The 26,697-nt window shown below is 40.5% G+C and overlaps 2 protein-coding genes across 6 annotated transcripts in view; one reads left to right on the forward strand and one right to left on the reverse strand.

Moving 5' to 3' along the window:
* The window catches only part of st3gal2 (ST3 beta-galactoside alpha-2,3-sialyltransferase 2), a 1,083,354-nt gene extending 1,078,195 nt beyond the window's left edge, over positions 1-5,159 (reverse strand). Inside the window, exon 1 of the mRNA XM_069900979.1 lies at positions 4,881-5,159. The gene's annotated coding sequence lies outside the window, so the exon portion shown is untranslated. The remainder of the gene's footprint in view (positions 1-4,880) is intronic.
* LOC138744586 (L-fucose kinase) overlaps positions 4,598-26,697 on the forward strand; it is a 443,124-nt gene continuing 421,024 nt past the window's right edge. The window contains exon 1 of one of the 5 annotated variants that reach the window (XM_069900973.1): positions 4,598-4,733. In XM_069900973.1, the coding sequence (XP_069757074.1) occupies positions 4,705-4,733 (29 nt within the window). In that variant the 5' untranslated portion in view covers positions 4,598-4,704. Of the gene's footprint in view, positions 4,734-5,706; positions 5,757-10,298; positions 10,407-26,697 lie in introns of those variants that run through there. The other 4 variants (XM_069900967.1, XM_069900972.1, XM_069900968.1 and 1 more) reach the window with 4 other exon arrangements.

Consider the following 26,697-nt stretch of genomic DNA (forward strand, 5'->3'; position numbering starts at 1 on the left):
TTGCATACCAGGCTTCCAAAATTTTATTGTTCATAATTATGGGTATAAGTTCATTTTGTCTTAAAGGTATCTTCAATGACAATCTCTTTTCAGTCCTGAGCCACCACAGGTCTCACCTCATATTTTAACAAAAGTGTTTTAAAATGGGATTGTCTGTTTTTCTGGCTATAATTCTGGAATTCCATTTATACATGAAATCACTGTACACCTTCTCTTTTAGAGAGTTCAATCCAATTTGTACCCAGGAAAGGGTATCATCCCTCTTTAAAAAATGAAGAAATAAATCTCATTTGGGCCACCAAATAATACTTTTTGTAACTAGGCAACTGGATGCCTCCTAACCTGCTGACTTTTCCATGGATATTCTAGGTACCTTACAGATCCAAATAAATTCCCCAACATGCTTATTAAAGGTTTTAAAAAAAGGTGGAATTGGCAAGGATTAGAAAAGGTATGCAATCTTGGCACTATATTCACCTTTACACAGTTGACCTTGCCAATTAGATCTACATCCACCTACTCAAGTCTTGTTCAATTTTACTAAGTAGTGGGAGGTAATTGAGTCTGTATAAATTCTGGAGATCATCATCCACTATTTTTCCTAGGTATCTGATGCCACCTGAGGGCCATTTGAATGGATTTTTTTTGTTGATACTTGTTTTGTATGATCAAAATTTGTTAGCAGAATGATTTCACTTTTCCCCAGTTCACCTTGTATCATGAAACTGCACCATTGTAGCGGCAGCTACTAACTCTGAAACACACCACAGGACGCTGAGGGGTTTCAGTTGAGTTACATCCACCCACACATACGACCAAAATTTTTTAAAAAACTTTATTGTTTTACTATTTTTGGTACACAGACAGCCAATCTGTTTGCTCATAGTTTTGCTATTATCTGATTCCACCTGCATTGAATTCGCCCATCGTTATTGAATGAAGATCTACCGAGACCAATGCCTGAAGAGGGCGCACAAAATCAGTGAACCGGTGCGGACTCGAAAGGCCAACATGGCCTGTTTCTGCTCTGTAAATGGTTGTATGGTTATATGATCCATTCAAACTTGGTGCGCGCCCTTTAGTCCCCGTAAGGGCGGTGTGAGCTCCACCCCAGCACTGGCGGTGACATCATCATGTTCGCCCAAGGCGCGCGCTTTGGCCTAAGCCACAAGGCACTGAGGACCCCGCCAGCGCCATCTTCCCGTGGCTGCCTTGCCAGCGCAGCAATACAAACGGGCCCGGTTCACCACAAGAGATGTGTGCCGTCACACAACCCCTCACCCTCCCAGAACCAGCTCATGCATCTCGCCGCTTGAGCGGCTGACCTCATCGTTTTGGTCAGGCCGTCAGTACTGGCTGGCTAAGGACCAAGCCTTGAGTCTGTCAACTGTGAATATCTCCTCCCTGCCAGGGTAACTCGTCCGTCCAGTTGGGGCTATTGAGGCATGTCATGAGCGCCGACTTAAGGTGCCAGTGGAAACGCTCCACTATACCGTTGGCCTGGGGATGGTATCTGGTGGTATGGTGGAGCTTGATCCCTAAGAGGAATAGGAATAGTGTGAAGATGTGTTAAAGATAACTGTAGGCGATGGTAGGTTTGTAGAAACTGGAGAAAATCAAATACACATTAAGAGGGTACACTGGAAAATTTGTCTACAAATGGCAACCCTTTATGCATTTTTCTCAGAATTGTGAATGCTTACCGAGTAAAAGACTAACTGTGAGATGGTTGTGCCAGTACAATCTGATACTGTCAGCAAAGTACCAAAGTGGTCAGGGGGCGGTATATCTGGGCACGTATCTGAGGGTGTATGTGAACATTTGAGTATATGTTTCTTGGTTTATCTGTTTAAAAAAATAATAGGAGCACAATGTACATCTGTATAATGTGTACAAAGTTGTTTTTGATGCTCAATGAATACATTTTGAAAAAAAAAGAAAATATCTGTAGTTTGTCTTCTGAGATGGAGACAGAGAGATTGAGAAAAAGGAGCGCTGCCAGAGATGGACCAAGTGAATCTGAGATCAGGGCAAAAGTTAGCAACCAAGTAGATAAAGTTGACGAGTTCACCATGGGTGCACGAGACAGCACCGATGTAGTGGAGGAAGAGTTGAGGAGCCTTGCCTTTGGAGGCTTGTAGCATGATTTGTTCCATATGGCCAAAAAAAAGGCAGACATTGCTGGGGCCCTTTGACTTGGACATATCGAATCCAGTTTTAGTCACCTAACTTTGGGAAGGATTTAAAGATCTGTGTAGGGAATAGAATAGATTTTCCAGAATGGTTCTAGGGATAGATGTTTTACATCGAGCAGTACAGCACCAGTCCTTTAGCCCACTGTGTTGTGCAAATCTAAAAGAACCTACTCCATCATCAATCTAACCTTTTCCTCCCTCATAGCCCATAATCCTCCACTTTTCTTATATCCTTGTGCCCAGTGGTTCCAGAACAGATCCATGCAAAACATCACTATTCATCAATTTCCAGATAGAACATGTGCCATCTGTGGGCAAGCCAATTCAAAGTCCACGCAGCCAAGGTTCCAGGGATCCCATGGAATGAGCCTTCCATGAGAAACCTTATAAAATGCCTTAACTTCATCAATTGTTCTGTCACCTCTTAAAAAAACTTAATTAGGTTTGTGAGACATGACCTGTCTCTCAGAAAGTTATGTTGACTATCGCTAATCACACCACGCTTCTCCAAGCACTCGCAAATCTTGTCCCGAAGAACCTTCTCCAATAGTTTCCCCACATTGACGCAAGATTCATGAGTCTATAATTCCCAGGTCTACCCTGATATCTTTCTTGAACAACGGAACATTCTCCCATCTTCTTGAACCACTTCCGTCGACACACAATTTCAGCCATAAAATTAGACTAGAGAATCTGGCATTACTCTTAATAGAAATACACTGAATTGTGACAGGGGAAAGAGAAGAATGCAGTTCCCATTAATGGTTAGTTCAAAAACAAAACTGCACCTATTTGGTATCAGTACATGACAATTTACGCCTGGTACTGAGAAGTTCTTCAAGGATTCTCCCTGTCATCTGAAAAATCTCCATACATGATGAAGCATGAAGGGGAATGCTTGCTAGAGAATCAGAATCTTGATGCAGAAGATAAGTCAGGGAGACAATCCAGATGCTGGATGCATTGAAGATTTTCAGAAGCAGCATTTTTTTAAAATAGTTTTCCAGTGCTTTGAAATAGTCATTAATGTCTGATATCTTGAAGGAAGAGTGGTGACCATGGCTTCTGGCTAAACGTTTTGGAAATTTATACTTTTGTAGCGACTTGAATGGTTTGAATTTGCCGGGTCTCCGCGCTGGCCCACCCACTTCCAGTGATGTACCCGCTGCCTCCCGGAAGAGATGCCGTCGAGTTGCGGGCCGCTACGCAGAGGTATTGGGCTCCTTCGCCCGCAAGGAGTGGTCGGTGCGGGGATCACGCGCCATCTTGGACCGGCCACGTGTTGCGGCGATTCGACCCGTTTACTCGCTTGCTACACCTTTAAACTTTTTCCTCCCAGCTCGTGATGATTTACAAAGGAGGCAGGGATGAAGTTTGTTACTGATGTTACTTTCTTAAGAGATGGTTCTTGAGATTTGATATTATCAATATTTTCCAGACAATGACATCCTCGAGCTAACAGACCAAATTTATTTCCTCTTCTAATCACTTGAACTTACAATTTTTTAAAGAACTACATTGGGGTAAACTGTCCTCCATCCACATGTATCAATTGGTTACCTCTGCTGAGAAATTATCTGTTTCCCTAATCGTTTTTTCTGTTTTCCTCTTCTACTCAAATTGAAAAAAAAACCTCTCGAAATAATGTTCGCATCCCAGCATTCGCCTTTTATTTACTATGAAGTAGTCCATCTCCTTCTCCATCTCCATCTCTTATGGTTTACAATGACCATATCATTTATTATCTTGGATATTTTTTATTCAAAAGAAAAAGAACGTTTTAGTACTAATCACGAATAATACCCAGAACTGGACCTCTAAGTCAAGCCGAAACTAAACCAAATGCTCCTTGTAATATGTACTCCATTGTTCGGGTTACTGTACATATTTTGTCAGTTTATAGGTTTTACACATTCCAGCTGATTTACGATACAAACTTTAAATGAAATGGTCTTAAGACAGCTTGTTTATTGTTTAGCTTTTTTTTCTGAACGCAATATCATTTACAAGAGCTTTCATTATATATAAAAAAGAATTCGCGTCCGCTAATTCGAAAACCACAGTTCACACGCCACCAAAAGAAAAACTGCCTGTTTTCCTCTCTCTCCTGGAATGAACTGCAATAATTTCCCTCGAGCATTATCCTAAAGAATCAAAGGCCAGTTTGGATTTCGATTCGTTTGATGAAGGCTTAAGAGGATAATTCTGCAAACTTGATGGGCTTGACTAAAACTCGCTGCGAAAAAAAAGATCAACCGAGCCTCAAAATACTGTAACCACAGTTGAAAGATAACAGGGGACCATTCCTGTTTATTTTCAACCAGGAACGCTCCTCGCGATCCCCGAGCCCCTTCGGCTGGTCAACAGAATGGGAACGCAGTTGCGATCGCAGTTTAATTTTCAGATGGTGGCGAGGAGGGAGAAAGTTGAAACGAGTGAGGATTTCATTGACAAATTGCAGCGGAGTTGGACACGTAAAACATGCTGGCACGATTGAATCTCACACACAATGTCAATTGAAAAGTCCGGATTCCATTGGTAAATCTCAACCCTTTGCAATGGGGCTGAGAGGGCGAGACACTATTACTTAACCCCCCCCCCCTCCCTCCAATCCGCCGAATGCAGCAAGATTTCGTTACCCGGGACTGGGAAGCCTTCAAGACTGGCTCCATCCGTTAGACTTACCGTTCTGGCGTGCTCCAGTACGGTATCTGCCTCTCTAATCACAGCTGAGAGTAGTGGTGGTGCGGGTGATCGGGTTCCACTCCGAAGGGGAGAGGGTGGGGGAGTGGCTCCTTCGTTCTCTCGCTCATCTCCCTGCAGCTAATTGACTGTGGACTGGGAGGGAGGGAGGGGAGGGGGGGGTCCAGAACCTTGTCTGTCTTGCAACGAGCTCCCCTACCCCCACGAAGCACAACCCATGTATCATCAGAGCAAGGGGGCAAACGGGAGACAACCGTTTGAATGGGCCGCAGGGCCAACTGGGAGTTGTAGTTTCGTGGAAAAGTCGTTCATTCATGATCATGGCACTGCACGCGAGCGGAACTACAACTCCCAACGTCCCAAGCGCGGCCGGTGCACGTTCACTGGCAACGTCTTCGCCCATCGAACGGCTCTTTTGGCTTTATTTTTTTCGGAGGGGACCCGAAGAATATGATCAATCTCATGCTTCCGTTATTTTGTTGGAAGCAGGAGGGTTCATCACCTCACTGCGCCTCCGATATCGTGCCCTCAGGATCCACGTTTCTCGCGGAAAGCTGGACTAAAGCTATGGATAAATTGCACTATGACTCGGGATGGGCGGGGAAATAGTTTATTGCAGAGATAGGAAGCGCGTGAACCATTCTCACAGAATGAAGCGGCACAAAAGACATCAGTCAGCGGCGCAAGAGGACGACTCGCGAAGCCGCCTCCCGGTGACTGTGCCAGAGGAGGGTGCGCGTGCGCACTTCAACCTCTCCGAGCTGCCGTGATGACGTCGCCAACGACCGGGAAAGGGGACGTCAAGGAAGTGGGGGGGGGGGGGGAAACATGTCTGTTGAACCAGTGCATTTGAGACAGGTAAGGTTGGCATGCTTCTAATTTATGCTTCACAATTTTCATAAGGATGCCATAGTTTTATTTTGATGCACGTCTTGCTTTAAAATGATATTCACCTTGAGAGAAACCACGAGATTTAATCGTGGTTGCCAAAACAGAAAATACTCAGTAGATTGGGTATCTGTGGAGTGAGAAACAGAATTAATGTTTCTGCTCCAATGCCCTTCGTCTGGTTTCATATAGATGCTTCCCCGTAAGTGGCGTCACGGGTAGATAGAGTTGTAAAGACAGCTTTTAACACTTGGGCCTTCACAAATCAAAATATTGAGGCGTGCAGCTGGCATGTCATGGTGGAGTTGTAGAAGGCTTTAATGAGGCCAGATTTGGAGTATTGTGTGCAGTTTTGGCAGGATCACAATAAAATTGACCAAGTGTAGAGAAGATTTATTTGGATGTTGTTGGAACTTGAGGAACTAGGTAAAAAGGAATGGTTAAATGGGTTGGGGCTTTATTCCCTGGAGTGCATAAGAATGAGGGATATTTGATAAGTATGCAAAATTATGAGGGGTACAGAGAGTAAATTGAACCATTAAAAAAAACAAGCCATTTGGCCCCTCTAGTCTGTGCCACCCAGGTTTTTTTTACACCGAGGCAAGGTGAGACAAGAATTAGAGAACGTAGGTGAAAGGGGAGAGGTTTCGAGGGAACTTCATGCAGAGAGTGGCAAAAGTGTGGAACAAGCCATCAGCTGAAATGATTTTTGAAATCTAAGAAAAATTTTGTGACAGGTTATAGATATGAATTTTGGAGATAAATTGGGGTGCTTTTTTAGTGTAGGTCACATACAAACACTTTAAAACAGATAATCTTATTTAACATACGGGAGCTCTGCTAATGCTAGATATGTCGGCCCCAGAGCATTTGCAAAAGCTTTGGAGAATGCCAAAGAGACTTCACTAATGGGCTGTTATTTACAAAAAGGCAACAGATGAAAGAACTTGTCGGAGCTGCAGATTGTCTGGGATGGAACTTGCTGTTCTAAGAGGATCATGTGGTTTTGTAAGCAGAGAGAGTCACACGGGTTTTTCTCTGTGTGTGTGTGAGAGAGATCAGTTTTACAGTCAGCAGCATCAGCTAGAACTGGAACAAGACAAACTGGCAAGCATGTGGAAAAACTCTATTTGGAAGACAGGTTGTGAGTGCTTAGTTCAGCCTGGTCAAAGCCCCTGTGGTTCATGTAGGAGAAGAGGAATGGCTGTCTAATGTTTTACTTGAAATAAGAGAAACAAAAAGAAATTCTGTCGTGACCTGAAAGAAAGAGGTTATCAACTGGAGAACCCTGAGGGGGCAATTTTCTTCCACAAGACACTGAAGTGGCCGATTAAAAGGGAATCAATTGTGGGTATCTTGTGTGCAGCAAATCTCTCTCTGAAAACTGACTAGAATCTTCCTGACCGATAACCATTTACCTTTCAAGCACCAAAGCCTGGTGAACTTTATAAATGTTAAATTCTGTGCACAGTATAAGAATTGCCTGTAACCAGTGAACTTGGAGGGATGAGAAGTGAGATTGAACTGTGAATCAAATAACTTTTCTGAATTTACACACACAATACATACACGTATGCTTAGAATTAGAAGGGCGTTAAGTTTGGTTAGTTAAGTCAATCGTGATAAGTGTGATTCTGTTTTCATGTTTACAGATATTTAAAAGCAACTTTTGTTTAAGTAACCATTTGTCTTACTGAATATCTATTGCTGCTGGGTTTTGGGGTCCTCTGGGCTCATAACAATTTGGACAGGTGGGTCATTGGGACTAGGAAGAATAATAGTTTGGGACAGATCATATGGTCCAAAGGGCCAATTTCTGCATTGTTCTATAGTCAGAATGCATCTTTGATTTCAAATGTTAATTTTGCTGCCTGACATAATTTTTCAGCATCTTCATGGTTCTTGAAATTTTCAATTGTTTCAATTAACTGACTATAAGACAATAAGCTAAACCTTTGAGGAAGCAGTTATGTTTGGAGGCATAAGAGTTTCTGCTGTATCACTATTATCACCATCTTTAACACGTTTTCCCATTACATAATTTTAGTTTCCACTTGTCACCCTTTATCAGCTGTCGACTGCTTCAGCCTGGGTGACTAGTCTTCCTCCCCACCATCCCAATCATTTTTTTTCGACTCTCTGTCTGGCACCTGCTCATCACTTGCCTCTTGTCTCCCAGCTCCACTCCTCGCCATCCTGTCCTCTTTCATCCTTTCCTGCTTCACCCCTCCACCCTGTCATCATTATGCAGCATATCTCACTTCCAAATTCGTAGTCTTGATGATGGAATCCCTCTCTAAGCATCGACTCAAATAACAAAAATAAATCAATTCTAGAAAACAAATCATGTCTCAAAGAATAAAAAGAGGAATCTTTCTCTGTAGAATTAACTTTTCTCCAAATATCCACCAAATTTAAATCTTTCATTAACACATTAATTTGTGTTGCCATCTTTAATTTCCTTATACTTTTTGGATTTCTGTCCAGTAAAGGTTCGAGAACACAGTTAAAATCGCCAACAACTAAAACATTTTCATTAGTTTGAGGTTACAATAAAAAAGCTTCTGAAATAAACCGCTCATCATCTATATTAGGGGCATAAAGATTCAACAAAGTCCAAGATTCAGCAAAAATTTTACAGTTCACTCTTAATACTCTGCCAGCATACTCCTCTGAAGATTCCAATTCAAATGATAAAGTTTTATGAATCAAAATCGCTACTCCTCTTGCCTTAGAATTAAAAGAAGAAAAGAAAACATGACCAACCCAATCCCTTTTCAATTTCAGATTTTCTTTCTCAGTCAAATGTGTTTCTTGTAAAAAAGCAATATCAATTTTCATTTTTTTAATATAAGCCAATATTCTCTTTCTCGTAATTGGATTATTTAACCCCTGCTCATTAAAAGATGCAAAATTCAATTGAGACATCTTTTTTAACTACTATTATATTTACACACTATAAAATAATGCTCCCTTCTATAATTCTTCCAAAAAATAAAGAATCCCCTCAAAAACTTTTTAAAATATAACGAAAAAACCACCCAAAGGTAGTAATACCCTAAAAATCTGAGTGTGGTGAACACACTAGCAGCAGATGACTTTCAAAGTTTTCAGTGTCCTCCACACCCCCCCACCCCCCAAGCCAGATACATATTTATTATTTAATCAAACACAATCGAATATAATCCATATATTCAGGTCAATGATTCAAAGCCCAACGACTGCTTCGGATCTTCAACATCAAGAAGACTTTGTGTGAACTCTTCATTCTTTCCATTTCCATTTCCTCTCCTCTTAGGAGATAACGGAGGAGAACACCCATTTCTTCATAATTCTGGCAAAGAATTATCAAAAACCAAAGCATCATGATCATTCTCAAAAAATTGAGATTGAAAATTTCCATAGAAAACCTTCAAACTTGCAGGATAACGAAAAAGAAAATTGTAGCCTTTTCACCACAAAACATCTTTAGCCGTATTGAATTCTCATCGTCTTCTAATAACCTCTTGACTTAAATCTGCATAAAAAGATTCTGCCTTGCCATACGTAAAATCATTTCTTGATCTTTTATTTTAAACAACGAATCAAGACTGCTCTCGGTGTTTGTCCTGGAAGTGGTCTTCTTCTCAGAGCTCTGTGAGCCCTATCCAATTCCAAACCTTCAGGGAAAAGCTCTTTACCCAGCACCTCTGGGATCCAGGCCTTAAAATTTTTTATAGGGTCAGCAATTTTTATAGGGTCAATGTCCACTGGGAGACCAACTATTTTCACATTATTCCTTCGACTTTGATTTTCGAAATCTCTTTTCTAAATCCCCCAATCTACAACAGAACCTTCCACTTTTTCCTTTTTCTCTATTACGTTCTATCTGAGTTTGACACTCAGAGAAAGCTGTTTCAATTTTCTTAAAATTATCTTGCACAGTATCAACTGATTTTATACATTTATTAATATCACTTTTAACTAGTCATTTCCTGTTTCACAGTTGACATTTCATCACACAAAGTATTCATTTTTATTTTCATGTCCATAAATCCTTGATTCATTTGAGTTGATATTTGTTTTGACGTATTATGCCTTTGCTGTATTTGACTAGCCATCCCTTCCAAAGCAGTAAACACTGAATCCAGTCCAGATTCCACTTCCACTTTTTGAGATCCATCTCCTCCTGAACGAATTCCAATAAGGTAAGTTCCTCTTCTTCTTCCTTAGTCATTGTAGGTCCCTTGACTGAACGGTTGTGGGTCTGGACACCCGACGCTGGCACCCCGACTTCTTCGGGACTCCGGTGTTTGGACTTTCTCCAGCAGCTCTCGGACCTGCGATGCCACACGCAGGCTAGGCAAAGCTGTCGGATGCGCAGAAGTGTCCTCCGACGCTACTGCGTGCCACTTGGCTGCCCAGTGAGATTGCGGGTTCGTGGGTTCGCGGGTCCCTTTATCAGCAATGCCACCCGTGTGCACGGCTTCACGTGAACGCAAGTCGGCAACGGCCAAGCTCACTGATGTCCTGGCACCATCTTGCGGATGCAGGATCAGCGCCGAAGTCAGACTTGAATGGGCTGGAGTCCTCTGAGGCTTGGATACTTCCAACGACAACTCTGTGGATTCAGCTATGCAGGTAGGCCTCGATTCTTCTGCACTTTTATATGGTAGTTTTTTCTGAAGCTGAGGTTTAAGTTTTTTCACATTGAATGCCATCATCAAGCACTATTATTTAAATAACTGTAAATCTTATTTTTAACCACTTTTATACTATGAAAAAACCGGGTATTTAATGATCCAGCTGGGGAGAGGTGGAATAGACGTCTTTCTTCTATGCCATCTTGCCACGCCTCCTCACTAGAGAATTTTTGATGCGTAATGGAGGGTGGTCATTCCTGTTCCTCCTGAAGTTCACGATCATCTCCTTCACCTTGACCATGTTGAGACTCAGATTGTTATTCTTGCACCATATCCCGAGATTTTTAACCTTTTCTCTGTAGTGAGACTCATCGTTGGTGCTGATGAAGCCAACTACTGTTGTGTCATCTACAAACTTGATGGCTCTGTTGGAGCTGGATCTGGCGATGTAGTCGTGGGTCAGTAGCGTCAACAGGAGCGGCTTGAGCACACAGTCCTGAGGTGCACCAGTGCTCAGTTTGACTGTGCTCTGCAACTATGCTCTTTCTGTTACGAAGTCCAGAATTCAGTTACAGAGAGTGATGTCGAGTCCTAGCGAGGTCCGATTCTTAACCAACCTCTGGGGAATGATTGTATTAAACGCTGAGCTGAAGTCACTGAACAGCAATCTGGAAAATGAGGTGTCGTTCTTCAGGTGGGTCAGATGAAGTGATGTGGCAAGACTATAGCATTGTCTGCGGAATGGTTTCTTCCATGGGTGAATTGAAATGGGCCCAACATTTGTGGGAGTTGTGCTTGATGCTTGAAGCATTTCATAATGGTGGAGGTCAGTGGCACGGGGCAGTAGTCATTGAATCCTGTTATTGGGTACAGGATGATGATGGCTGACTTGATCCTTACAGGAATGATGGACTGCTGCAGTAACGTGTTGAAGATGTCTGTGAAGACCTCTGTCAATTGGTCTTTGCTGTCCTTCAATACCTATAACCAGGCATGTTGTCTGATTTCACTGGCAGGTGAGACTAGAATTAGGGGACATTTTAAATTTAGAGATTCAGCATGGTAACAGCTAGATCAGCCCATGTGTCAGTGCTGCCTAATTTATACCCAATTAACCTAAGTTTTGAATGGTGGGAGGAAATGGAGCCCCCCCCAGGGAAAATCCATGCAGACACCGGGAGAATGTACAAACTCCTTACAGATAGTGTGGCATTCGAACTCCGGTCCTGATCATTGTGTTAACCGCTATGCCAACTGTGCCATAGCCTGAAGATTTGGGGGAATAGATTTAAGAAAGAGATAAGGAGGAACTGCTTCTCCCAGAGAGTGCTGAATCTGTTGAGTTCTTTCCCCAAGGAACCAGTAGAGGCTGCCTCATTGAACGTATTTAAGACTCAGTTAGATTTTTGAATGTTAGGGGAAATTAAGGGTTATGGAGATAGGCGGGTAAGTGGAGCTGAGCCCACAGCCAAGATCTGGCTGAATGGTAGAACAGGTTTGATGGCCAAATGGCTGACTGCTGTTCCTTTTTCTTGTGTTCATTTGAAACGCAAGGGCTGATAAAGGATTGTCAACATGGATTTGACCATCATAAATGGTGTATCTCAAATATGACCAAGTTTACTGAAGCGCTGATCCATGGGTAGTGCCATTGATGAACTTTGGTAGAATGTTACTGAAGATTTGATCACGTGGGATCCAGGATGACCAAACTAAATGGATACAAAATTGCCTTGGTCAGAGGCATAAATGGGTAGTATTATTCCAGGTGTCTTTTTATATTGATTTTATTTTATGGAGGGGTAATGTCCACATCAGCTGCAGGCTCGTTTGTGGCTGACAAGTCCGAGACACGGTTGCAAAGGTTGCAAAGGAAAATTGGTTGGTTGGGGTTGGGTGTTGGGTTTTTCCTCCTTTGTCTTTTGTCAGTGAGGTGGGCTCTGTGGTCTTCTTCAAAGGAGGTTGCTGCCCGCCGAACTGTGAGGTGCCAAGATGCACGGTTTGAGGCGATATCAGTCCACTGGCGGTGGTCAATGTGGCAGGCACCAAGAGATTTCTTTAGGCAATCCTTGTACCTCTTCTTTGGTGCACCTCTGTCACGGTGGTCAGTGGAGAGCTCGCCATATAACACGATCTTGGGAAGGTGATGGTCCTCCATTCTGGAGACGTGACCTACCCAGCGCAGGTGGATCTTCAGCAGCGTGGATTCGATGCTGTCGGCCTCTGCCATCTCGAGTACTTCGATGTTAGGGATGAAGTTGCTCCAATGAATGTTGAGGATGGAGCGGAGACAATGTTGGTGGAAGCTTTCTAGGAGCCGTAGGTGATGCCGGTAGAGGACCCATGATTCGGAGCCGAACAGGAGTGTGGGTATGACAACGGCTCTGTATACGCTAATCATTTTGAGGTTTTTCAGTTGGTTGTTTTTCCAGACTCTTTTGTGTAGTCTTCCAAAGGTGCTATTTGCTTTGGCGAGTCTGTTGTCTATCTCGTTGTCGATCCTTGCATCCGATGAAATGGTGCAGCCGAGATAGGTAAACTGGTTGACCGTTTTGAGTTTTGTGTGCCCGATGGAAATGTGGGGGGGCTGGCTGATGGAGGACCTCAGTTTTCTTCAGGCTGACTTCCAGGCCAAACATTTTGGCAGTTTCCGCAAAACAGGACGTCAAGCGCTGAAGAGCTGGCTCTGAATGGGCAACTAAAGCGGCATCGTCTGCAAAGAGTAGTTCACGGACAAGTTTCTCTTGTGTCTTGGTGTGAGCTTGCAGGCGCCTAAGATTGAAGAGACTGCCATCCGTGCGGTACCGGATGTAAACAACGTCTTCATTGTTGCGGTCTTTCATGGCTTGTTTCAGCATCATGCTGAAGAAGATTGAAAAGAGGGTTGGTTCGAGAATGCAGCCTTGCTTCACGCCATTGTTAATGGAGAAGGGTTCAGAGAGCTCATTGCTGTATCTGACCTGACCTTGTTGGTTTTCGTGCAGTTGGATAACCATGTTGAGGAACTTTGGGGGGCATTCGAGGTGCTCTAGTATTTGCCAAAGTCCTTTCCTGCTCACGGTGTCGAAGGCTTTGGTGAGGTCAACAAAGGTGATGTCGAGTCCTTTGTTTTGTTCTCTGCACTTTTCTTGGAGCTGTCTGAGGGCAAAGACCATGTCAGTAGTTCCTCTGTTTGCGCGAAAGCCGCACTGTGATTCTGGGAGAACATTCTCGGCGACACTAGGTATTATTCTATTTAGGAGAATCCTAGCGAAGATTTTGCCTGCAATGGAGAGCAGCGCGATTCCCCTGTAGTTAGAGCAGTCTGATTTCTCGCCTTTGTTTTTGTACAGGGTGATGATGATGGCATCACGAAGGTCCTGACGCAGTTTTCCTTGGTCCCAGCAGAGCTTGAAAAACTCATGCAGTTTCGCATGCAGAGTTTTGCCGACAGCCTTCCAGACCTCTGGGGGGATTCCATCCATACCTGCTGCTTTGCCACTTTTCAGTTGACTTTTGACTAATGGTCTTTTGTAGGGATCAGTCCTGGCTCGTTTGTCTTGCACGTTAAATGACTTGAATGAGAATGTAGTTGACAGGATTAGAACAGTAGTGTCACTAGGGTTGCTGTTACCCAGTGCAGTAACTCATGGTGTCACCACCCCCCTCACCCATACCACCCCTCCCCTGTGGACCTCCTCTCAAACCAGATTATACAGAATGTTTTTTTTTTGTATTAATGTTACTCGTAAATATGAATTCCTGTATATCACTGAATGTAATGGCAATAGTACAGATAGTGAGAAACAACTAGCAAAATTAAAATTACACCTTTAAATTACTATATTATATACACAGCCTAAATGTATTTACATTTACAGTTTCATGTGGTTAAAGTGAAAATTTGGTAAGAAAACAATAGAATTTGAAATAAAAATGTTTAAGAACTACATCAAAATTATTGATTTTAATGTTAAACTTTATTGTTACATGAGATGCATTAATGGATTAGGTTTGCAGAATCAATAATGGCCCAAATAATGTAGAACTTATAGACAAATGCATATGGGAAATATACTCATAAATGAAATAATACCATAAAAATAAGCAGGAATAAATACAGAAGCATTTCAGCACTTAGTGAACATTTTGACTAATTCAGAACTTTCCTTTCCTAGCCTTTAAAACTGCAAACTTGTGAATCGAAATCAATGCCTTTCACCAACTCACTTGCAATTGATAATATTACACGATCGGAAAGCCTTGACTGTCCCATGGTAGATTGCAAATAGTTCTTTACAAAGTTCAGCTTTGTAAAGCGTTATTGTAATTGGATAATAATAACTGGATTAGAAGGTTCAAGAAGTAAATTAGCATAAGAGTTTTAGCCTTGTAGGTATATTGATACATGTTAACTGGACTTGCGAAACATGTTTTTGTTATAACTAACTACAGGGATTTTTATAAAAAATAATAAATTTCTGCTGAAACACTGCACAAAATTTTTATAGACAGTCTTTTTGGTGTCACCCGGTGTGGTCTGCATCCCCCACAACGCCCTAGTTACGCCAGTGGATTAGAAACCAAGCGTCTTGACACTAAAACTAGTGGCCTTGTAGATAGCAATGAAGATTATTTAAGGTTGCAATGGGATCAAGATCAAATGGGTACATGAGCATAGTAATGGCAGGCAATGGTGTTTGGGAAGTTAAACCAAGCCAGACATGCATTGTGAATGGCTGGACCATGGCAAATGTTGTTGAATTGAGATTCCTCTGGGTACATACTCAGTCCTCTTAAAATGGTGACTCCTGTCAAGAGGCTGGTGAAGAAGGCTAATGGCATGTTTGCTTTCATTAGTAAAATAGTTGAAATGTCATATTATCATTGCACAAAATGCTGATTAGGAAGCACTTGGTGTTTTTTAGTGCTCTGGTCACCCCACTATGGGAATTATGAGATTAATCAAGAAGGAATGAATTATCAAGAGAGAATGGATAGGCTGGGATCGTTTTTCTGGAGCACAGAAAATTGAGAGATGACCTGATGGAGGTCCATGTGAAGCATTCATTGCCTCAAGAAAACAGCCAGCATCAGCCAGCCAAAATACTAGTAACAATCTCTTCTCACTGCAGTCTTTAGGCAGAAGATACAGAAGCCTGAAATCTAGGTTCAAAAACAGTTTTTTTTTCCCAGCAGCAGCTATCAGGCTCTTGAACCTCCCTAGAAAAGGAAGGTGTGCACTACGTAGGATCGGGGCTGTTGTACACTATTGTATTTTTAGGTAGCACTTGAGCAGTGCCCACGTTAGACAAGGAAAAGTGGGTAGCATATTGTAATCCTTGGTTGTGATAAGTCTGGATAAACAGCTGCTGGTTTTGGCAGCATGAAGTCCATTGTGACGGGATTGTACTGAGTTGTATGTGATTGAGAATACTTGCATGTGTTATCCCTGTTGCGATCTCCTTGCATGTGTTACAATAAAAATGACTTTCTGTGATAGTACAGATCTATCACCAATGTGTATAGTGTATATAGTTACAGTATCTAGACTGTGCTTTCAGCGATTGGCTGAGAGCTAAGCCACGCCTACTGTCTGGGCCTTAAAGGGTTGTGTCCCTAGCCAGGTCGGATCATTCCGGACTGGTCGGCCACCTGTGAAGAGCTCCTGTCTTTTGCTAATAAAAGCCTTGGTTTGGATCAACAAGTCTTTGATTCTTTCGATGAGCTCTACACTTTCGCATTCAGCCTGTGTACAGACCCACGAACTTTGAACCCATGAATTTTTCGCTTCTGACACAACAGATATTCAGTTGCACTTTTTTTGCACTCTGTACAAGTGAATATTTGTATATCTATCCTTTTGTATTTTTTTTCCCATGTCATAACATTGTTGTCATTTAATTTATACCATTGTTGTGGGTGTACCTTACCCGTGTGGCTGCAGCAAATAGGAATTTCAGTGCATCTGCATATTGTACTTGAGGATATGTCAATTAACTTGTATAAAATATATAAAGTTAAGTAAAGCACAGACAGGGGAAATATCCAGAGTCTATTTGCCATTACACTGGTGTCTAAAATGAGAGGCTATAAGCTTAAGCTGAGAAGAAGGGTTAAAGGGGATCTGAGGAGAAGTATGAGGAAGTGATGGGGTTGGATATACAGGTGCTCTCTGACTTATGACTTGCATCCATTCGCTTACACAATTTTAAAAAATAACAGTTTTGCACTTGACAAACTATAACAGGGATACAGGGCATGCAAGAGCCAAAATGTGCATACGTACCTTGTTAGTCAGTGTCCAAGGGTCCATAGGCTGGGCACAGCCATCTTTATTCCTCTGCGCATGCATGAGACATCAGTTAGTACATGCATGGTGGGTTCGTGTATTGGAGTTTGATTGGTGCATGCACGCAAGGGTGTGAATTCAAATCAGGGCGCTTAACTTGCGCGCATGCGCCAACTGAATTCCAATACACGAACCCACCATGCATCCACCAACTGAATTCCAATACGTGAACCTAACACGCATGTGCCAACTGAAGGCTCACATATGCCAGGAATCAAGATGGCTGTGCCCAGGAATCAAGATGGCTGTGCCCAGGAATCAAAATGGCTGTGCCCAGGAATCAAGATGGCTGTGCCCAGGAATCAAGATGGCTGTGCCCATGGTGCCAACTAACAAGGTAAGTATGCACATTTTGGCTCTTACATGCCCTGTCAAAAATCGGCGATGATAAAAGATTTGATTTTAAAAAGTTTGCTTTAAGACTTTGATACTCCAAGCATGCGGGAAAAATTCCATCTTGTGTCCATTCCGAGATACGACCGATTCTTCAGTCCAAATTACGGTCACAAGTTAGAGACGACTTGTAATTGCAAAGTCTAGAGACAGTTAGACAGGTATGTGAAAGGTTTGAGATGAATGGGGGCCAAATATAGGCAATTAGGACATGCTCATAGAAGCACCTGGCAGAGATGAATGTCAGTTTCCATGCCATGTGATTGGAGGATATGTTGCATTGTTAAATTGTTTTGCATTTTTAAGTTGTCCATACCTGAATATTTTTGTGAGGGAAGGGAGGGCTGAAAGGAATCAAGTTCTTGGGAAATAAAATATTCATCTGGTTCATTTGCTCCCATGTGGGAAAAAGTTCCTCTTTGTTAGCACTTGTGATGATGGTGTGTGAACTTTTTTTAAATACATAAAAATGCTGGAGAAAATCAGTGGTTCACACAGCATGCTTCATGGCAAAAATGCATAACCAATGTTTTGGACCTGAGCCCTTCACTAACGTATGAGCAAAAAGCAGACAAATCCCTAAATACAAAGGCTGGGGAGGGCCAGGGAGAGAAGCACAGGTCCACAGGAAAAGCCAGTATATAGATTTTTAAAAATTTTCAAGAATAAATGAAAGCATTAAAAGAATGGTTGACATTAGAATTTAGTGAAAGGAAAAGAAAAATGAAAAGTACAGAAGAAAAAGTGAGTAGAATAGAGCTGGTCATGACAGAAATAGGGAAAAGATTAGAAAATGTGGAAGAACGAGAAATGGCTGTAGAAATGGAAGTGAATGACTTAAGAAAATTGGAAGACAGTGACAAAAGTTAGTCACAAGAGTTGTTAGCTCAGAATATTGATATAATGGAAAGCTGTAGTAGGCAAAACAACATAAAGATAGTGGGCTTAAAGGAAGATGAAGAAGGCAAAAATATGAAAGAATTTATAAAAGAATGGATCCCAAAGGTCCTGGGAATCCCAGAAATACAGGAAAGAATGGAAAAAGAAAGGGCACACAGAACACTAGACCCGAAACCACAGTCACAACAAAAACCAAGAACCATTTTAGTAGAATTTCTGAGATACATGACATAAGAAAATATATTTAAGAGGGCAAGGAATAAAATTAGAGAAGACAAAAAACCATTGTAATTCAAGGGTCAAAAAATATTTTTTTACCCAGACATAAGTTTTGAAGCACAGCAAAATCGATCCTATGGAAAAAAGGCTATAAATTTATGTTAAGATATCCAGCTGTGCTTAAAATATTTATCCTGGGGGAGCAAAACAGACTGTTCTCGGATCCGGAGAAAGCACGAGAATTTGCAGAACGCCTGCAGGTCAGAAGGAGAGATGAGAAGTAACAAGAATGAAGAACGATGACAAACTACATATAAAGATGTAAAAATAATGTATAAGTAAGAACTAAAGAAGGGAAAGAAAAGGGAAGTAAGGGAGAGGGGAAAAAAAGGAAGGGAAAAAAAGAAGAGGGTGAGCTTTGTTAAATGTGAAGATAAAAGTTTTTTCCGGAGGGGGTTGGGTAGGAGAGAATAACAGTCACTGCGAAATCAGTTGACGCTTGCGAGTGGGTTCGCAATCCAAATGGAGAGGGGAGTTGTGGTTACCTGGCAAGGGACAAGGGGCAACTTAGAGGGGGGAGGAACACTTGGGGTTAAGGGAATTTTAGATGTGGGAGTTGTTGAAGTATTTTATGTTTTAGTTCCTGTTGTCAGCTCATATCCAAGGGAGAGTTAGGAAAACGGAATATAAAGCTAGATTGTTATTTGAAATAAGTTCAAAAAGGGAAAACTGAGAGATGAAAATGGGGATTCCCGAATCCTGGAATTTGGTCAATATATATGCACCTAATGAAGAGGATCAAAAGTTTATGCAAGATATTTTTTGAAGATTGTAGATACGCAGGGGAATATATTGATAGGAGGGGACTTTAACCTTAATTTGGATCCAAAGTTGGATTAAACTGGACAAAAAACTAGCAAAAAGAACAAAGTAGCCAAATTTATGGTTAAATCAATGCAGGAAATGCAACTTTTGGATATATGGAGGAGGCAGCACCCAAGGGAGAAGGAATACTCATATTATTCAAGTAGACATAAAACGTACTCAAGGATTGACCTGTTCCTGTTGTCAGCTCATATCCAAGGGAGAGTTAGGAAAACGGAATATAAAGCTAGATTGTTATCTGATCATTCATCCCTGTTATTACCAATAGAACTGGAGGACATCCCACCAAGAACATATAAATGGAAATTAAAGTCCATGATATTAAAAGACTGGATTTTAGGGAATTTTTTGAGCGCCAAATTAAAATGTACTTTGAAATAAATACGGAATCAGTAAAAGACAAATTTATATTATGGGATGCAATGAAAGCCTTCATCAGAGGGCAGATAATAAGTTATGTAACTAAGATGAGAAAGGTCTACAATCGGGAAATAGAACAGCTGGAAAGGGAAATAGTAATACAGAAAAAGAACTAGCAACAAGGGAAGATGCAACAAAAAGAAGAGAATTGGCGGACAAAAAAATAAAATACTGAACATTATAAACGTATAAAGTGGAGAAGAATATAATGAAAATAAAGCAGAAGTATTACGAGCTAGGCAACTTAAAACAAAACAAGCTAAAAGAACTGTATTGGCATCAAGCAAAAAGGACAAACAAATTACATATAACCCAACAGAGGTCAATGAAAACTTTAAGGAATTCTACGAACAATTATACTGAACTGAGAATGAAGGGAAAGAAGACAAAATAGATGAGTTTCGAGCTAAAATTGCAAATTGCAAGAAGAGGAGCAAAACAAATTGATAAAACCATTTGAAATAGAGGAAATACAAGATATATTAAAAAAGCTACCCAACAATAAAACACCTGGTGAGGACGGATTCCCAATAAAATTCTATAAAACATTTAAAGAGTTACTAATTCCTCCTCTCCTGGAAGTAATGAACCAGACAGAAGAAACACAAAACTTGCCATATTCATGTAAAACAGCAATAATTACAGTAATACCAAAGATGGGGAAAGATCCACTAACACCAGCATCGCATAGACTATTTAACTCAGATTATAAGATAATAGCAAAACTATTAGCAAACAGATTTGCCGACTGTACCAAAAATAGTAAAACTAGATCAAACTGGATTTATTAAAAAAGACAAACAACGGACATGTTTGTAAGTTTATTAACTTAATCCATGCAATACAAGAAAATAAAACGCCAACAGTGTCTGTTGCTTTAGACGCAGAGAAAGCCTTTGACAGGGTAGAATGGAATTATTTATTCAAAGTATTGCAGAAGTTCAACCTACCAGAGAAATATATTAATTGGATTAAAGTATTATATAAAGGTCCAATGGCGAAGGTGACAGTAAATGGATATATATCAAACCAATTTAAATTAAGCAGGTCAACTAGGCAGGGATGTCCACTATCTCCCTCACTGTTTGCTTTAGCAATAGAACCACTGGCAGAACTGATAAGAACAGAAAATAAAATAAAAGGGATAAAAATAAAAGAGAGGGAATATAAAATCAGTCTATTTGCAGATGACATCATAGTATACTTAACAGAAGCAGAATTATCAATAAAAGAATTACATAAGAAATTGAAGGAATATGGAGAAATATCGGAGTACACGATCAATGCAAATAAAAGTGAAGCGATGCCAATGAATATGCGGATTTCACAAAATTTAAAAAAGAATCACCATTTAAATGGCAAACACAAGCAATCCGATACCTAGGTATTAGACTAGATAATAATCTAGGCCATCGATACAAATTAAATTATCAGCAATTAATGAACAAACTACAAGATGACTTAGAACATTGGAAAGATTTACCACCAACACTGATAGGAAGGGTAAATTGCATTAAAATGAATATCTTCCCAAGGATACAATACCTTTTTCAATCATTACCAATTCCCTTAACAGAGAAATTCTTCAAGGAGCTAAAGAAAATAATAAGGAAATTCTTATGGAAAGGGGGGAAACTGAGGATAGCGCTAGATAAATTAACAGAGTGGTACAAACAAGGTGGTTTGCAGCTACCAAACTTTAAGAATTACTATAGAGCAGCGCAATTAAAATATCTATCAGATTTTTATCAAGCAAGGGAAAAACCAGATTGGACCAGGATAGAGCTAGAGAAAATAGGGGAGAAGGTACCAGAACATATACTTTATAAGTGGGATGAAAAACTGGTGCAATATAGAAGTTCACCAGTACTGCATCATCTGCTCAACATTTGGAGAAGATTCACGTAGAAAGAAAAAAAAACAAATTACCAACTACCAAAATTACTATTGACGCAAAATCAACTAACCCCTTTCACAATAGATAGCCTTTCCTTTAGAGAATGGGAGAGAAAAGAGATTAAAAGAATAGAAAATTGTTTTTTGGGAAATAATTTATTATCATTTGAACAAATGAAGTACAAATATGGAATAACTCACGGTACAATGTTTGCATACCACCAACTGAATACCTACTTAAAGGACAAATTAGGAAGCAGACTGAGGTTACCAGAAGGAAGCAGCTTTGAATATGTGATTACAGACACAATGATAATTAAAAGATTTATAACAAACATGTACATCAAGCTGCAAGAGAAAGAAAATGATGAAATAAGCTGTAAACCCAAACAAAAGTGGGAACAAGATCTAAACATAAAGATAAAAAATGAAATATGGGAAAAGCTATGCTCCAGAACTATGAGAAATACAATAAACATGAGGTTATGCATGATACAATATAATTGGTTACACAGGCTATACACCTCGCCCCAAAAGTTAAATAAATGGGACTCAACAGTATCAGACAGATGTTTTCGCTGTAAGAAGGAAACGGGAACAACAGTACATGCAATTTGGGCATGTGAGAAAGTGGAAAAGTTTTGGGAAGATCTAAATCAGGTATTAAATAAAATAACAAAAAGCAACATTCCAAAAAATCCAGAGATCTTTCTTCTAAGTAATACAAGAAGTAAAGGACTTGGACTCAATTTGGATGGAGCACAAAAAGATGTATTATGATAGCCTTAGCTGTAGCAAAAAAAATGTATTATGTCAACCTGGAAATCAGAAGACAGCCCGAGAGTACAGCAATGGTACATGGAAATGAATAAATGTATTCCATTGGAAAAAATAACATACAATTTAAAAAATAAAGTCACACTATTTGAACAAATTTGGGAACCGTACATGGAACACAACAGAGAGGGCCTACCGCGAACCTCCACCCCCTAAAATGATAGAATGAGAAGAAGACGAAATGAACTGACCCAGTGTATAACAGTAGATGACACAATTTTCTTGTTTATTTTCATTGTGTGATGACATTGTTTAATGGGTTTATTGTATTGTATATGTGGGTTTGGAGGGGGGTGAGAAGGAGGGGGGGAAAAGGCACTGTGTATATTCAAGAGGGTTTGTGTGTATTTTGATTAATATGGTTCAAAGTGTGAAAAATTTAAAAAAAATTAAGAGTCACAAACACCCAGTAGAAAGTGTCACTTTGGAGTAGATTTCCAATGACAGGAAGCTTCAACTCGCCAAACCCATCAGAGCACAATGACAGCATATAGGGAGGTGAACATCATTTGTCCACAGATATTTGCAAACCACTCTGATTTCATTTCAAACTGCCAGCATCCATAATACAGTATTAAGATTTATTTAAAAAATGTTTCCTTCTCCCCGCCCCACCAAAAAAAGACAGAAAAGGTGCTGGATTACAATAATAAAAATAGATCACACAAGATAAAGGAACAGAAGTCAGTCATTCAGACCATTGAGTCTACTCCACCATGAGCTAAACAATTCTCGCATCTAATTCCAATTTCTTGCCTTTTCCCTTATACCCTGACTAATTAGATACCTTTCAATCCCCTCCTTAAACTCCTCCAATGATCAGGCCCCCACAGCTGTATGTGGCCATAAATTCCACAAATCCATGACATTCTGGCTAAAGAAATTTCTCCTCATCTCGGTTTTAAATTGGTACCTTCTATTTCTAAGACTGCGCCCTCTTCACCCACCAAGTGAAGCATCTTATTCGCATCTACTCTGTCCAATCCTTTCAGTATTCAGAATGTTTCTATGAGATCCCCTCTCACTCTTCTATTCTCCAATGAATAGTCCAAGAGCTGATAAATGCTCCTCATATATTAGCCCTTGCATTCCAGGAATCATTCTCATAAATCATTTCTGAACTCTCTCCAACATCAGTACATCCCTTCTAAGATAAGAGGCCCAAAACTGCACACAGTACCCCAAATAAGGTCTCACCAGTGCCCCATACAGCCTCATCAACACCTCCTTACTCTGGAACACTATTCCTCTTGAAATGAATACCAAATAGCATTCGCTTTCTTTACTGCCGATCAAACCTGGCACAAGGAACCCTAAGTCCCTGAATTTTCTCCCTAACTAAATAATAATCTGCTTATTTCCTCTTCCAAAATAAACAACCATACATTTATCAACATTGTATCTCATCTACTATTTCTTTGCGCACTCTCCTAAGCCGTCCAAGTTTCTCCGCAACCTTTCAGTTTCTTCAACGCTTCCTGCTCCACCATCTCCAAACTTAGCCACAAAACCATTCAATCCATAATCTAACTCATTGATATACATTGTAAAAAGTGAACCCAACATTGACCCTTGTGGAATACCACTGGTAACTGGCAACCAAACAGAGCAGGATCCTTTTATTCCCACACTTTCTTTCTGCCTATCAGCCAACACTCCACCCAATTTAGTATATTTCTTGTAATTCCATGGACTCTTATATGGCTCTCATATGGCACCTTATCAAAGGCCTTTTGAAAATCCAAATACACAACATCCACAACCTCGCCCTTGTCCATCCCACTTGAGATTACCTCAAAAGAAATTCTAATATTTTGGAATCTTCCCTTCATGAAACTATACTGGCTTCATCCTATCATGTCATGCACCTCCAGGTATTTCGTAACCTTGTCCTTGAGGATCAACTCCAATGATTTTCAACTACTGATGTCAGACTAATAGGCCAGTAATTTACATTTTTCTGCCTCCCTTCTTTCTTAAACAGCAGAACTACATTTGCGACCTTGCAATCCTCCAGAACCATTCAGAGTCTACTGATTCCTGGAAAAATCCCTTCCAATGCTTCCACAATCTCTAAAGCCTCCTCCTTCAGAACCCATAGGTGCACTCATCAGGTCTGGGAGACATCTATTTTTAGTCCACTTAGCTTGCCAAGCACTTTCTTGACTAATCTTGACTGTACTTAATTCTAATCCCTGAGACCTCTGACTAATGTCTTCCACAATGAAGACTAATGCAAAATACCCATTTAATTCCTTTGCCATGTCCCTGTTACCCATTATAACTTCTCCAGCATCATTTTCAATTGATCCATATTTACCCATGTCTCTTTTTTACTCTTCATATTTTAAAAAAGAACTTAATATCCTTTTGTGTTATTTTCCAACTTCCTTACATAATTCATAATTTCTTTCCTAATGACATTTTTAGTTTCTTTGTTTCCCAGTCCCGTTTTCCCACTAATTTTTGCTTCCTTGTATGCCCTCCCTTTTGCCTTCACTTTAGCCCTAACCTCTCTTGTTAGCCACATGTGCCATTTTTAAAAATATTTTATTTATAGTTTTTCCATTCAAACTCCAACAATTGTCAACATCATTAATATCGTTATCAACAATATCAACATTATTTCCATTTCATATTTGTTAATTCCCTCCCCGGTTCCTCCCACCCCAACATTGAACACTTAACACCAATCTAATTACACTTACACATAATAACCAAAACACTCACAAAGGTCAGAAACGTATTTGTGGGATTATGGGTTTGTTACGTCATGGCAGTCAATGCCTTCTTTTATTTTTCCCAGGATTTTTCCTCATTAGTATGGGATGGACCATCTCCGCTCTCCCGTTAACTGAGGGGTGGATTAGGAGGGTAGTGTGGCGAGGCACAGCAGTCCACACTGCAAAACTCCTATGTAGTTTAAGTAGGGCTGCCAGACTTTCAAAAAAAGTGCTGTATTGTTTCCTTAGGTTGAAGATAATTTTCTCCAGGGGTACACAGCATTCCAGTGCTCAATGCTCAGGTAGGAATCAGACCTCCAGGCACTGCTGTGCACTTCCTGGCCACTGCCAATGCAATCATGACAAGTTGGATTTGAAATTTGGACAGCTTCATTGTAAGCCCATTACATTTCCTAACAGGAACAGCTCTGGGTCCTGTGGGAATTCTTTACCTATGATTTTTTTTACAGGCCTTGGCCCAATTCCACTCAAAAGGGTCTCACCTTGGCACATATCCAGGCTACATGCACTAAAGTTCTGTCCCAATGCCACATCTAAAACATTGATCTGATCATTCAGGTTTCGATCTGTTCAATTTTTTGCGGTGTCAGGTACAGCTGGTTCAGAAAATTATATTGCACCAGCCTGTACTGCGCATTGATAACTGCAGTCATGCTAATCCGGCACAGATCGGACCAGCGTCGTTCATCAATCGTTATTCTTAAGTCCAACTCCAAGCTCTACTTTGATTTGGCAAGGCCTGGTTTAGGTCCTTCCTTTTGGAGCAGGAAATACATTACTGAAATGAGCTTCCATGTGGACCCCCTTCGAATCATAGTCTCTATGTCATTGCACGTTGGTAGGGCCATAGTTGAGATCTCATCTGAAGATAGCAGTGAAACATCGTATTTGATAAATTATACTTATTCCAAAATTGCTCAAACAACATTATCCACCCCTTCTCGCAACAGTTCTCTATACACCTGATGCCATTACGACGCCAGGTGTCCAGGATCTTGTTACCCATTGTCAATGATATTAATCCATTTGGAGTTAGGAGTGTTTTTGGGGACAGCTTCTTTTTGGTTCCTACATATTGGTTAATTTTGTTCCATGTGAGGATTATTTGTTTTAATATGGGGCTGCCTTTCTTTTCTGATAGCAATTTAACCTCCCATTTATAAATAATGTCCTCTGCTACCTGCTTGCCTATCACGTGTAGGTCAATTGTGCCCAGGTTGGTACACCTCCCACCTCGAAGAGTGAGGTGATGTATCTCGACTGGGCTACCCAAACATATTTTTTATATATATATATGTGTATAAAAATATATATATATATATATATATATATATATGTGTGTGTGTATATTCGCAATCCACCCAGACTATAATCCTAGGTCAATTTTTCCATAGAGACCCTCGTTACATTTCTATTCCATAGGAATCTCCTTACTCCTGAAAGTAAATTTTTGAAAAATCTCCGAGGGCAGGGAGCTTCGGCAACACATTCATCTTGATGCAATTAACCCTGCCCACTAATGTTATGGGCAGGGACATTCATTTATTTAAATCCTCAATTTTCCCAAGCAAGGTGGGGGGTGGGGGGGAGGTGAGTGTAAATTTAACTTGTATCAATTATTCAAGTTGTTATCTATTCTAACTCCTAAATATTTGATCCTATTT

The sequence above is a fragment of the Narcine bancroftii genome, chromosome 10 (assembly GCF_036971445.1).
Source record: "Narcine bancroftii isolate sNarBan1 chromosome 10, sNarBan1.hap1, whole genome shotgun sequence".
NCBI lineage: Eukaryota > Metazoa > Chordata > Chondrichthyes > Torpediniformes > Narcinidae > Narcine > Narcine bancroftii.